Below are 12,967 nucleotides of genomic sequence, written 5' to 3'. Positions count from 1 at the left end.
TAATCACAACTGAAAACGACTCAGAGCAAAAGGCAGCAGATGAGTAATTACCACCATAACTAGATAAAAACATGAGAACAAATTGACTGCATTTTGCATATCTGACTGTTCAATGCCATGTATTGTATCACATAATAGGTATTGTTGTATGTTGCAAAATATTCAGAAACATTTGCTGGCTTGTCGAAAAACCATGTCATTATGAACAGATACAGGGTTGTATACAGAAAGCACAGTTGATTACAAAGTCATCTGTATTGATGAAAACTGTGTCTCTTTATGAACATAAGTTGAATGAATATTCCAAGGGTGGATTATTTAAAAAAAAAAAAAAAATGTTTATGTGAAGCATGCAATTTATCTTAGTGCTGTCCAGTAGTGTAAACATGTCAAGCTCTAGCTTCTTTTTTTTTTTTTATTTGTGTATGCCAAATTTAAATGATTTCAGTGCGAAACAACAACAGATTTAGTCAACAAATCTATATCTTGCCTTTACATAGCTCTTATTTCATTTACGTTCCAAAAAAAATTTGAAATACAAAAAGAGATACGAGGCATATGAGTGTATCATAAAAGAGATAACAAAATATATTGCAAATATTGATACAGGGTGAAGGAGGTTTGGTCTATCAAAATGAAAGCTTTGCAGGCTCTTTGGTTTTGCTCCAAACCTCCCCTAAAAGCTAATCTAATGTGCACAAGTGACTGACCCTCCATCAATTTGATGGAATCAAAGTTCAACCAAGATGAATTCTTTATTCAGGATTCAAACATCAATCAAACCAATGCCCTTCTCATGGCAACACCAAAACACACTTCTGATGTTTCCACACAAAAGAAAAGCACTTTCTCCATTCACTCAGCATTCACATCATGTACATCAACAACTCATTATGAATCAAAGTGAGGCCAAAACTCACTCTTTGTAGTGGTTCTGGACAGTGGTCAGCTCTACAGGTAGCACAAACGTGTGTTGGTCATCTGGAGGGTGACCTTTGTAGTGGGCCAAAGCACTCCTATTGCATAGAAACATAAGGAGACAACAATAAATAAGAATGTTATGTTTATAAGTTATTGAGATGATTTCTGACTTACTGAGTACATCATGAGCATTTGTATAGCTGCATCAAATACCATTGATATATTGTAGGCATGACACTTTTCCACTGTTGTACAAGAGTGCGCTGGGATGCTAGCTTGTCCAAAGCTCATATCAAGCTTTCATCAGTAATCAGTCATTTCCTAAAGTACTAGTATTAGAGAGAGATCACATGTGTTATGGAATATATTACATTACCGAATCTAGGCTCATATTGACAAGTTTTATTTACTGCATGGTAACCGAATGCTGTAATCATTGACAAGCAGTCACATGTTCATCCCGATTTCTTTGTGATTGACTCACTGACCAGTGACACAATCTTTACAATGAACGCCTCCTTCAATATGGCTCATGTATAAAATCAAACAGTATCAAACATCTGAGCAATATCATCTTATACCTTGCAATATAGTTAGTTTACTCAGCTTTGTATTCAATATCATTTGTTCAAGGAGTGAAAAAAAAAATAATAGGTGCAGTTTTGTCTCACAATAGATTAAAGCGCACTGACCTAATAAGGGTGAGAATGTTGTTGGTGGGCAGTCCGAGGGATTGGGAGGCCAGAATGGTCAGCCCCAGGACACAATTCAGACATTCCAGGCGAGAGACCAGGTCAGCAGGGGTCAAGAGGCCAATGGGAGTGATGTACCACTCCAGGGAGTGAAGAGTGGTCAGTTTCTGGGCTGTACAATGATGGACAAACAAACATCTTGAAGCTATGATTACAATAATGGACACACTATAATTGTGGTGACATTTACTATCTGCCTCATTTTGAAAGAGATTGAGAATAATATATACCTCTCAAATTTACTGCACATCATTACACTGTTTCCCACAGATGTCCAGATATGAACACTTTGTGCACTACATTCACTAGCACAACTCGGTCTACAGCTTGCCAGCTTTGCACATTTTTGCTTAAATGCACAACCACACACAAACCGATCAATAAATTGCAATATGCTGCTGTGTATTTAAAGCGACATAGCCATAGCTTTGTCATAAAATTTGCATCACAGCAAAGTGCCAGTTACTAGGGACAATCAGCCCATACAATTCCCGTTCCAGAACACCAGAAGTTATCAGGGCTCTCACTGAGCGGCTTCTTCCACCATTCATTGTGGCCAAGTTTCAGGGGAATCAACTAAATACCCACATGATACCATGGTAAGTCACAGCAAAGTGCATGGGCATGCAAAGGGGTAATCCTTAGACTGATTAATATTTCACAGCCATGGACTTTAACAGTCTGCATACCGATAAAGAAGTGTGTGTAGTCTCTCTGGAGCTTGTCAATACCAATCTCCACCAGGAGGACCATTGGGAACTGATGCAGGTCCAGGACATGTGAGGGGTCCTTGTACAAAAGGCGGATCTGTTCCGCCAGAGACGTCTTGTTGTTGCCATGGATCTGTGAATAAAAGTCATTATCATTATGTTGATTCTCTGCTCATCTGATTTAGCACTCATTCACAGAAAAGAAAAATACTTTCTTGAATTTGTTGCCCTGAAGATGGATATCTACAGTCAAAGTTGCAGATAGTGATTTTAGCAACACAGAAGCACAAAGTTGAATACACTTGAGCACAATCTGATGCTTTTGTTTGGCAGTTGTCTAAGCAGTCTCCTGCAAGATTATCCCTCTGTAAGATATTCCACAAACATCCTACATAAAAAGGGAGATATTACTGTCAACACATACTTTCATACACCCCTCACCTAAAGAGGTCACTCTTCAAAATCGTACCAAGTTTTTAGAAAACACAAGTGGACAATTCTAAAAAAAAGGAGAAAAAAAGAATGATTTTGGCCCAGAATGCTGAGACTGATGGAAGGGTCTTCCCCATTCCTGTCCTACCATGGGTTGTATCAGTCCCTTGTTCAGCTCACTGATGACGAGGGCAAAGGCAGTCTTGATGTCGTCATAACAGGTGGCATTGTCCCGCAGGATGATCCAGATCTTCTCAGTGAAGTCCAGGTCACTCCTATCGAAGGCTGACCTCCAGCAGAGCTTGTTTTCTCCATCATCAGACTCATCACCAAGCTTCCTCTAAAACCAAGCATACAAGACAGAAGAGACATGGCCATCACATAAAAGAATCAACTTTCCATGCAGTTTTCGTATAACATAGATGGTGGGTCACTCACTGCATTTGATGCATACAAAGTGCACTTAAAACTTTATGTATTGTGCTGCTGATGCCATTGCTTTCTACTTTAATATTCTACTTCTTCCTGTCTTTTCCCAATGATTAACATGTTTGATTGCACTTCAGTGAATTCATCATGCCAACAAGAAATTTCATATCAGAGCGCACATGTTTATAATTTTTGCACCTTATCTTATCACTTTAAAATAATATTTGTGACTTCCTTTCATGCAGCAGAGAGATTCTCTGACCTTCTCTAACATTTTTTTTTAAAAACATTTAGTTGTATTTATCCCATTTATGACTTGTTATTCCAAAATCATTATGGATCTTTTTGGCTAACAAAATTTAGGATTATCCAGATTACAGCAAATTTTGTTGTACAAAGATTTATTGGAAATCATCTCCACCACAAAAAAATGTCTTTTTCAGCACATGAAAATAAAATAAGGTCAGAGCATACACACCTAAAAAGACCTATTCTAGGCCATTTTAAAACTTTTGGTTAGCATGATGCCACCACATTACATCAAAGAACTGAACAAAACAGCGTGGTGATGGCGAGTTGTTTTTACCCTGTACTGTGGCCCCTCCCTGATGTCTGCTAGCAAGTCATTGATGAGATCCTCGATGGAGACCTTTCGCTCCTTGGTCAGCCAGCTGACTTCTCTGGTTGTTAAACTCCTTGTGAACATCTACAATCAAGACATACAGGCAAGCACAGAGATGAAGAGGACAGAGAGTGGGAGAATTAATTGTTAGATCACAAGAGAAGGTAAAATACTATACAGTCAAACCGCTATAGACAGGTAATCCAACTTTATGTGCATTGCCTATACATGCACATATACATGTATCATCGTTGGATACATCGATAAGTATTTAATGTACATAGTGTACATGCGTAAGTATACACACGTGTATTTCATGCATTGAACAATGCCGGTGTTTATAAAATTGTTGCATATAGTAGCATGTGTACAGTCGTGAAGAAAGCTTAACACTAGTGCATTATTATGACTGAATAAGTGATGAATGCAGCGGTGGCGATCACTGAACTTTGCCCATGAATGTCTGGCACGGCCACAAATCAGAAAAACATGCTGAATTACCGGCTTTGTGGCCGCTATAGACAGGTTAAAATCTACCGCGGGAAACAAAATTTGTGGCCGCTGGCCGCGTTAGACAGGTGGCTGCTATACAAAGGGTCTTTAATAGGGCTTTCCTCTCAGGGGGATTTTTCATTGGCCGCTATAGACAGGTGGCTGCTATAGACAGGTGGCCGCTATAGACAGGTGGCCGCTATAGACAGGTGGCCGCTATAGACAGGTGGCCGCTAAGGCAGGTTTGACTGTAGATCCTTTACCATTTCGTAAAAAGAGACAGATTCACGCAATTCATACAACTGGTCAAAATTAAAGACAAGCAGCACTATGATAGTGTAGCTGAATATGGGTTGAACAGCTGTCTTGTCTTGCACAGATGGAAAATATAAGCAACAAACTACAGGTGCAATATAGAGGTTTTATGAAATTTCACATCTTTCAACATCTCGTCCATACTATTAACACGTTGAGGACGGACTATTTTGCTACAACATGCATTTCCCACAGACACCTGCCCTCGCGTACTCAGGACTCGTCCTAAACAGGTTAAGAACTAGAAACTGTACACATTTAATTCATTTCATTGTTTAAACCATATCATCTGTCTTCAATACTGCTCATATCCCAAATGAATATTGAATGGTAAGTTTGTGATAACATACGCTGTCATATTCAGTATTCAGAACAGATACAATCATATAAGCAATATAAAAAGTAACTGCTATCCTTATGACATGTTGTGTAAATACAATTCTTAGAATTGGTTAATATATCAGAAATCTTTATCTGGTTACATGTGTGTGAAAGTAAATGTACAACAAAAAACTTACCACAAGCATACATAACTCTTGGTGGACAGCCAGTGGAGTGCTTGTTATATCACCTGGTACTGCACGAATAAGCTGAAGAAAGTGACAGAATGTGGCAAAACTTGATGTGTCAGTAGCACAGACATGTATACAGTCTTGCATGGAACACATGCCAGTGAGCATATGTTTGATTTCTTTTTTCCTGAAAGTAAACTGCAGTGGTAATCATGAGTGTTGGTGTTTGCATGATACATGAAGTGAATGTAATGTGGATTTCCTTTCACTTCCAAACAACCTACTTGAATAACTTACTATAGGTATTCTACTCAACAATATTCCTTCACAGGACTTACAAATGAGAAAGAGTAAATTGTCACTATTTAAATCTATTGTGAGCTTTTGACGGAAAGAATAGCAACTGTTAACAGGCTGAATGCTAATGCTTTTAAAGGGATTACTGGCATTGGCACTAAGTTTAGTCTGTGCTTCATGCATTGTTTCTACAGATTATGTAATAAATATGATAACTTACATAATAAACATTTATATATGTAAGTATACCAAGAAAGTTAACTTATATGTGTTATGATACAAAATATTTCAACACATATGCCCCCTTTACTATTGCTTATTTCTGTGTATTTTTGTTAATGCGCATGCGCAATTGTTTGTTGTCATAGAAGAAATCATAACAAAAGAACGCTTTGATCCACTGAGCTGATCCGAGTCCAACGTTACCGGACACCCCGCACTCTCACTTGTTTTGTGGATAATTTATCCACATTTAACACCAGTTAATATCGGTAAGTTTGACAAGAAATATCATTTTATTCATTGTGTGACAATGTATGCAAATATTGATTATTTACAGAGTTATTTGAAGTAATTTTATTGAAATTTATTAGGCACTCGGATGCTGAAGTAAAGGAGAGTCATTGAATATTGATAGATTACATTTTGTCGAATTCTAGCCGTAATGAATTCATTTACAAGGCTAAATGTGTGTCATTTAATTTAAGATAAAGAATTTCGTTGACATTCTTTGAGTAAGTGCATCTTGTTCAAATCTTTCCTGCCTCTCTGATGATATGATTTATTTGATGTTGCATTGTCAATGCGAAGGATTGAATTGTTGTAAATATAGATTTATCTAACATAAAGAATAAGAAATTTGTGGATTTTGCCATTTTCGTGTGCGGTGTGCCGGTGTTCAAATGCGCTATGTGGATTACTTTTGGGGCACGCGCGGGGTAGCGCTTTCTTGATCCGCGCATCCTTGTAGGTGCACGCGCGTACCCCTGCTTGCTACCCTGGATGGGAATATGACGAAATAGTGGCCATTATGACGTCAACAATACTGTTATTATTATGTTAACAATGATCTAATTAGCATATGCTGTGTAATGAAATTCCTTCTGTTTACATTGCATTATTTACATGTCATCTACTTGACAGTGAGTAATGATGAAATGGATATGTTTTGCAGGTGGCTGAGGCATACTCTCTCCATCACGGAGTTTGTCAGGACTTTGTTGTCTGTCTCCTGTTTTAACGGTAATTATAACCTTTGTAAATTGTAAATATTTTTAATACAATACTACGTTGGCGAGGCTTATATCCAATATGTTTTTATGAATATTTGTACCCTTGTTTTGGATAGGTCGCCAATAATTTGCCACCTGATGTGAGAGGTTTTGCAGGTCTTTGCTTTCATTGGTGTATTTCCTCATTTCTTGTTAGATGTACCTTATTATCGACACACTATTACGTTAGGTTTTGAATAGTGAAGATAATATTTAAAGCTTGGTTTCTAGAGTTCAAATGAAAATGTGTTTCATGCAGGTCAATAATGATTTTTGTATGAATGTATTCGTAGAAGTAATACCAGTTGTGCCATAATGTGTTTCATTGTAATAATTAATGTCATCCATATTATTATTGATTTCCTTTGTTAAAATAAGGGAAAGTATTATTTTACTTCATCGCTATCTTCTTCTCCCTCTTTTCCTTCTACGTCTTCTTCTACTTCTTCTTCTCTTTTTTTACTTCATCTTCTTATTTCCTCTCTCATTATCATGATTATCTTATCGTGTATTCTTCTTATTACAATTGCTGCCATTATTATTAACAGAATAGTTGTTATTTTCGTTGTTATTATCACGTGGATCTGTCTCTTTTAATGTGATGAGATATTCGCTAAACTATTGTTGAATCATTTTCTTTCTTCTGGTGTGCACAGCCTGAGTGGATCACGATGAAGATGGTGTAGCTCTTATGGTTTAGCTCTTCACCTTGAACACAGTGTTGCGTTGTTTTAGGTTTAAATTTTAATTTCATTCTTTGTATTCTTGTATTCCAAAAAAATGTATTGTTTTGTAATTGTTATTCAGATCTAAAAAATAAATGAATAAATAAATTCATTATTCAATTTAAAAGAATTGCTAATAATGCGTCGTTCTTTCTCCCCCAGTCTTCTTATTTGAACAACAGATTTAGAAAATTGCTCTCCCACTTTGATATTTATATTTCTTTTGTATTTACTTAAATACCGAGTGGACGCCTATTTGTCCCGTCGGTGACATAATTTTTGGTGCCGAAACCCGGGAAGATTGAATGAAAGAACGATCACCGCAATTTGTGTTTTAGCGATATTATAACTAAATTCATAAAGATTTAAACAAAACCAACGCAACACTGTGGACTGTGGACCGAGGACTACCTGACCACGATGGATACACCAGGACCACCGCATCTGTCTCCCATCACGCCGAATGGATCACCATGTGACACCCCCGTTTCTCAACGTACACCCAGCATGACGACAGCAAGTCTATCACCCCTACAGCTGGCCGGATTCGACCCGATGCCTGCCCCAGAAGTTCATCATGGACGCTACTCCAGCTCTACCCCGACGCTCCTTGTATCACAGCAGTTGAAAAGTGTTAATGTGTTCACAGGTAAAGGGGGTATGAGTGTTGATGACTGGGTGCGTGACATGCGTTACCTCCTTGATTCTAGAGGAAACATTTCTTCCCGCGCGAGTTTTAACGAAGTCGTCAGACACACAGGTGGTAGGGCTCGTGACCTGGTCCTGAATCTAGAGCTTCAGGGAGCAGAACTGTCGGCCGAGAGGGCATTCAGAGAACTGCTCGATGAGTATGGGGATAGTGATGTCACATCATCACCCATGGCAAACTTCTACTCACGCACGCAACAAGCCAATGAGACGCCGTCGGAGTATGCAGTGGCTTTAGAGGCTAAACTAAGGACTGCACGAGATCGTGGTGACCAGGCAGCCCTCTGTGGAGAGTCGGTCCGTGACGCTATGCTGACCACACAGTTCATGTACGGCTTACGCGATCAGAAGGTGAGAGCCCGTCTGGCACCAATGAGGCCAAGAGACATGTCATTCCGGGAGCTTCGGAAAGAATTACGGGTCATCGGTGCGGAAGAGAAACTTGCCTCAGCCCAAGTGTACAGACAGCAGACCAGGCCGAAGGAAGGGAAAGAGGGAAACACCCAAGATCTGGATACAGTTGTGAAGATGGTGAACGAGCTGGCCGTTACTCAGGAGAGACAGATGGACCTGTTCCATCAAACGATAGAGAAACAGCACCGTCACATCGAGAGTCTTGAACAGCGGCTTCAAGAAAAGGAACAGGTTAACAAAGGAGAAAGACAGACCCGCCGACAACTGTTGATCTGTTACCGATGCAGACAACCTGGGCACATCGCCAGCTCCTGCCCAACCCTTCGTACGCAGTCAAACTAGGACGACCCGCAGATGAAGGGCGATCTGTGGGTGTAGGAGTATATGAGCAACGCAGCCCTAAAGGAGGAGAGGTGAAGCATGGCCATGGTGAATCGTTAATAGGACCAGTGAACAGCACTACGGTGATAATTTGTGGTCAACCGTGTATGGCTATCTTAGACACTGGTTCTCAGGTAACGACGATCACAAAAGACTTTGTCTTAAGCAACCCCCACCTCCAGAAGCAAGAAATCCAGTTAAGTCCTGTAAGAATAGAAGGAGCCGGAGGTCAAGACATTCCTCATGACGGTATCATCCTTTTAGACATTCAAATGCTCGGGACTGAAGTGAAATCAGTGCCGGCTTTGGTAGTCCCAGGAATTGGACAGGATGGACAAGTATCTTGCTTGTTAGGCACCAATGCTCTACGTGCATCCCGTGACAGAATTCACACGATGTACGGAAAGGACTTCATGGGAAAAGTAAAGGAGATGTCGACTCCCTACTTCTTGGCGTTCCAGGTATTGAACTGTGATGGCCTTGCTCTTGCTGACGAGACTGGATACGTTGGAGATATACGGTTTGAGGGAAAGAAACCGCTAACAATAAATCCAGGACAGCGCATGGAAATCAGGGCCAGTACTCCAGAGTGCACACGTGGGCGCAGTTTTATGGCTCTGGTCGAGGGCTATGATTCGCACGGTATCAAAGTAGATGCTACATTCTCTCCTGTCGAAAACGAGAAGGTGACGGTAACAGTGTCTAACATGTCTGCAAACACAATGACTTTGAACAGAAATACACCACTTGGGAAGTTAGAAATTGTAACTCAAATGCCGGAGATCCAAAATGAAGCTGATGGCAAAGAAATTGAGTTGGAAGACTATGCCTCCCCTCAAGAGATATTGGTGAATATTTTCAGTCAAGAAGTCAAGACACAGATTCCTGATTTGAACCTACCGTCTGGTGAGCTGACGCCTCCCGAAATGAAGGCACTGGAGGAACTGTTGCAGAGAAACGAAGATGTCTTTTCCAAGGGCCCGGAAGACTTTGGATGTACTGACACAATAGTCCATGACATCCCTCTTATTGACCCGATCCCCTTTCGTATGCCTTACAGACGAATTTCTCCATCTGACTTCAGTGAAGTGAAGGACCATTTGAAGGAGCTTCAAGCAGCCGGGATCATTAAACCTAGTAAAAGTCCCTTTGCATCGCCGATCGTTATTGTCAGGAAGAAAGACGGTAGAATTCGGCTCTGTGTGGATTACAGGAAGTTGAATACCCGTACAGTTCGCGATGCCTTTCCCCTCCCCAGAATCGATGAATCCCTGGATGCGCTGCACAAAGCTAAATACTTCACAAGCCTTGATCTGATGTCAGGATATCTCCAAGTCCAAGTTGCACAAAAGGACCGGCAGAAGACGGCCTTTACTACTCCAATGGGACTGTATGAATACACAAGAATGCCTTTTGGACTGATGAACGCCCCAGCGACTTTTCAGCGTTTGATGAATACGGTATTCGGTGACATGCATCTCAGCGAGTTATTGATATACCTAGATGATGTAATCATCTTTAGTTCTACTCTGGAGGAACATTTGAAAAGACTGGAGCACGTCTTCACCCGGTTGCGGCAGCATGGCCTAAAACTGAAACCAAGTAAATGCCACTTTCTAAGGAAAGAAGTGAAGTACCTCGGGCATGTCGTTTCAGAGGAAGGTGTAGCTACCGACCCGGAAAAGATCGCAGCCGTGAAAGACTGGCCTATTCCCAAGACGAAGAAGGAAGTCAGAAGTTTCCTCGGCTTTACAGGATACTATAGACGCTTCATTCGAGATTATGCAAAGAAGGCTAATCCATTGTTCACTCTGGTTGGAAGCAAGGTGAAACCAGGCAAACGATCAGCCGTAGCAGATGTCTGGACCCCGCAATGTCAAGAAGCGTTTCAATGTCTGAAGGAGACTTTGATATCGGCTCCAATTCTTGCATACCCTGACTTTGAACTGCCTCTTATTCTACAGACTGATGCATCCATATCTGGTCTAGGAGCAGTCTTAGCGCAGGAACAGGACGGGAAGGAGCGAGTGATTGCTTACGCCAGCAGAAGCTTATCACCCGGAGAGGCAAGGTATCCAGCACACAAGCTGGAATTCAAAGCGCTACATTGGGCGGCAACCGTGAAGTTTCGAGACTACGTTCTTGGTAGGAAGGTGACTGCAGTGACAGACAATAATCCTCTAACGTATGTGCTCGGAAAGGCACACCTCGATGCGCACGGTCAACGCTGGGTGAATGATCTGGCTCAATGTAACCTCGATATCAAGTACCGACCAGGAAAGTCGAATGATAATGCTGACAGTCTTTCAAGACTCTCGTCAGAGGATGTTAGAAGGACGCTGGATCTCTCTTGTTCAGGAACCACTCACACAGAAGAGGACCCGTCGCCAGTAAAAGTTGTTCAAGTCAATGCCATGGAAGTGCGTGATGCAGAGGAAGAGGCTTCAACGGTGGTTCCAGGCTTGTCCCTCTGTGAAATCGCCCAATGTCAAAGACAAGATACGACTATACAGCGCGTCATTGAGTTGCTTCAGACGCGCAACAAACCCAAATCACGGGAACTGAAGGAGGAAAAGGTCCCTGTGAGGATGCTGGTTCGTCATTGGAATCGTCTAGAGATTTGTGAAGAGGGAGTACTATGGTATGTCAGGCCAGATGACCGCAAGCTGTTGGTTCTGCCGAAGGGCATGAGGAAGAAGACACTGCATAGAGCACACCGAGATATGGGCCACCTTGGTGTTGAGCGGACACTGGCTCTCATGCAAGACAGATTCTTCTATCCGGGTATGAAATCTGTTGTCCAACAATATATCTCACGATGTCGACGATGCACTGTCAGGAAGACTAAGGAATGCAAATCGAGAGCCCCACTGATGCCGATCAAGAGTACGAGAACACTTGAACTGGTTTGCCTTGATTTCCTAAGCGTGGAGTCGTCAAGAGGTGGACTAGAAAACATCTTGGTGATAACTGATCACTTCACCCGACACGCACAAGCCTTCCCCACCAGGGATCAGACGGCATCAACTGTTGCAAAGACACTTTGGAGTAGATACATTGTACATTATGGCATACCAGAACGCATTCACAGCGACCAGGGCAGGTGTTTCGAGGCAGCTGTAATTAAGGAACTTTGCGAAGTCCTTGGCATGGAGAAGAGCAGAACCACTCCATATCATCCCCAGGGGAATGGAATGACTGAGAGGTTCAACGGAACTCTCCTAAACATGCTTGGAACACTAGAACCTTCACAGAAGCCTAACTGGAAAGAATATGTGGAGTCAATGACACATGCCTACAATTCCACAAGGCATTCATGTACCGGTTACTCGCCATTCTTCCTGATGTTTGGGCGTGAGCCTCGCATTCCTCTCGATCTCATGGCTGGAAACGACGATGTTGATGAAGACGAGCCCCAGGAAGTATCAGCCTATGTTGGCGATCTACACAACACGCTACGGGAAGCTTATCGCACTGCCGAGAAACAAGCGGACACTGCCCGCAAGAAAATGAAAGGGATCTACGACACTGCAGCGAGAGAAGCACCGTTTTGCAAAGGCGACAGAGTTTTATTAGCCAATAAAGCCATTATTGGTAGGCAGAAACTCGCAGACAGGTGGCTGGCAACTCCATGGACTGTAGAAAGTAGAATGCCACAACAGGACGTTTATGTCATACGTAACGACGAAGGCAATTGCAAAACGGTCCATCGAAATCTACTTACTGCCTGCACGTTCTCAAGTGATGACGAGGAAGAGGAACTTGTGGTCGAGGAAGCGGCGCAGACTTTAGAAAAATGTCGAGGCTCAACAAGAACGAGGAGGAAACCACAACGCTATGGAAGCGAGCACTCCACCTCAGTGTCTAATGCAGGCTAGTATGTTTGTCACATTAATGTAATAACTTTGTTCATCTAATTCATATTGGTCTAATTTTACTTATTGTTGAGGACAACAATAATTTTAAAGCGCGGGTGAGTGTTATGA

General features: G+C 41.6%; 1 protein-coding gene across 1 annotated transcript in view; it reads right to left on the bottom strand.

Moving 5' to 3' along the window:
• Nucleotides 1-12,967, bottom strand: part of LOC139725786 (protein zwilch homolog) — a 79,535-nt gene that overhangs the window by 58,657 nt on the left and 7,911 nt on the right. The window contains exons 7-12 of the mRNA XM_071636867.1: nt 5,192-5,263; nt 3,831-3,950; nt 2,964-3,155; nt 2,363-2,516; nt 1,614-1,785; nt 921-1,016 (exon numbers count right to left, since the gene is read on the bottom strand). Coding sequence (XP_071492968.1) covers nt 921-1,016; nt 1,614-1,785; nt 2,363-2,516; nt 2,964-3,155; nt 3,831-3,950; nt 5,192-5,263 — 806 coding nt within the window. The remainder of the gene's footprint in view (nt 1-920; nt 1,017-1,613; nt 1,786-2,362; nt 2,517-2,963; nt 3,156-3,830; nt 3,951-5,191; nt 5,264-12,967) is intronic.

Source organism: Diadema antillarum, unplaced genomic scaffold, assembly GCF_040938485.1.
Source record: "Diadema antillarum isolate AM-2024a unplaced genomic scaffold, OU_Dant_1.0 seq00000059_RagTag, whole genome shotgun sequence".
Classification (NCBI taxonomy): Eukaryota; Metazoa; Echinodermata; class Echinoidea; order Diadematoida; family Diadematidae; genus Diadema; species Diadema antillarum.
Note: the sequence above shows the minus strand (reverse complement) of the source record. Positions and strands in the feature narration are given on the sequence as shown.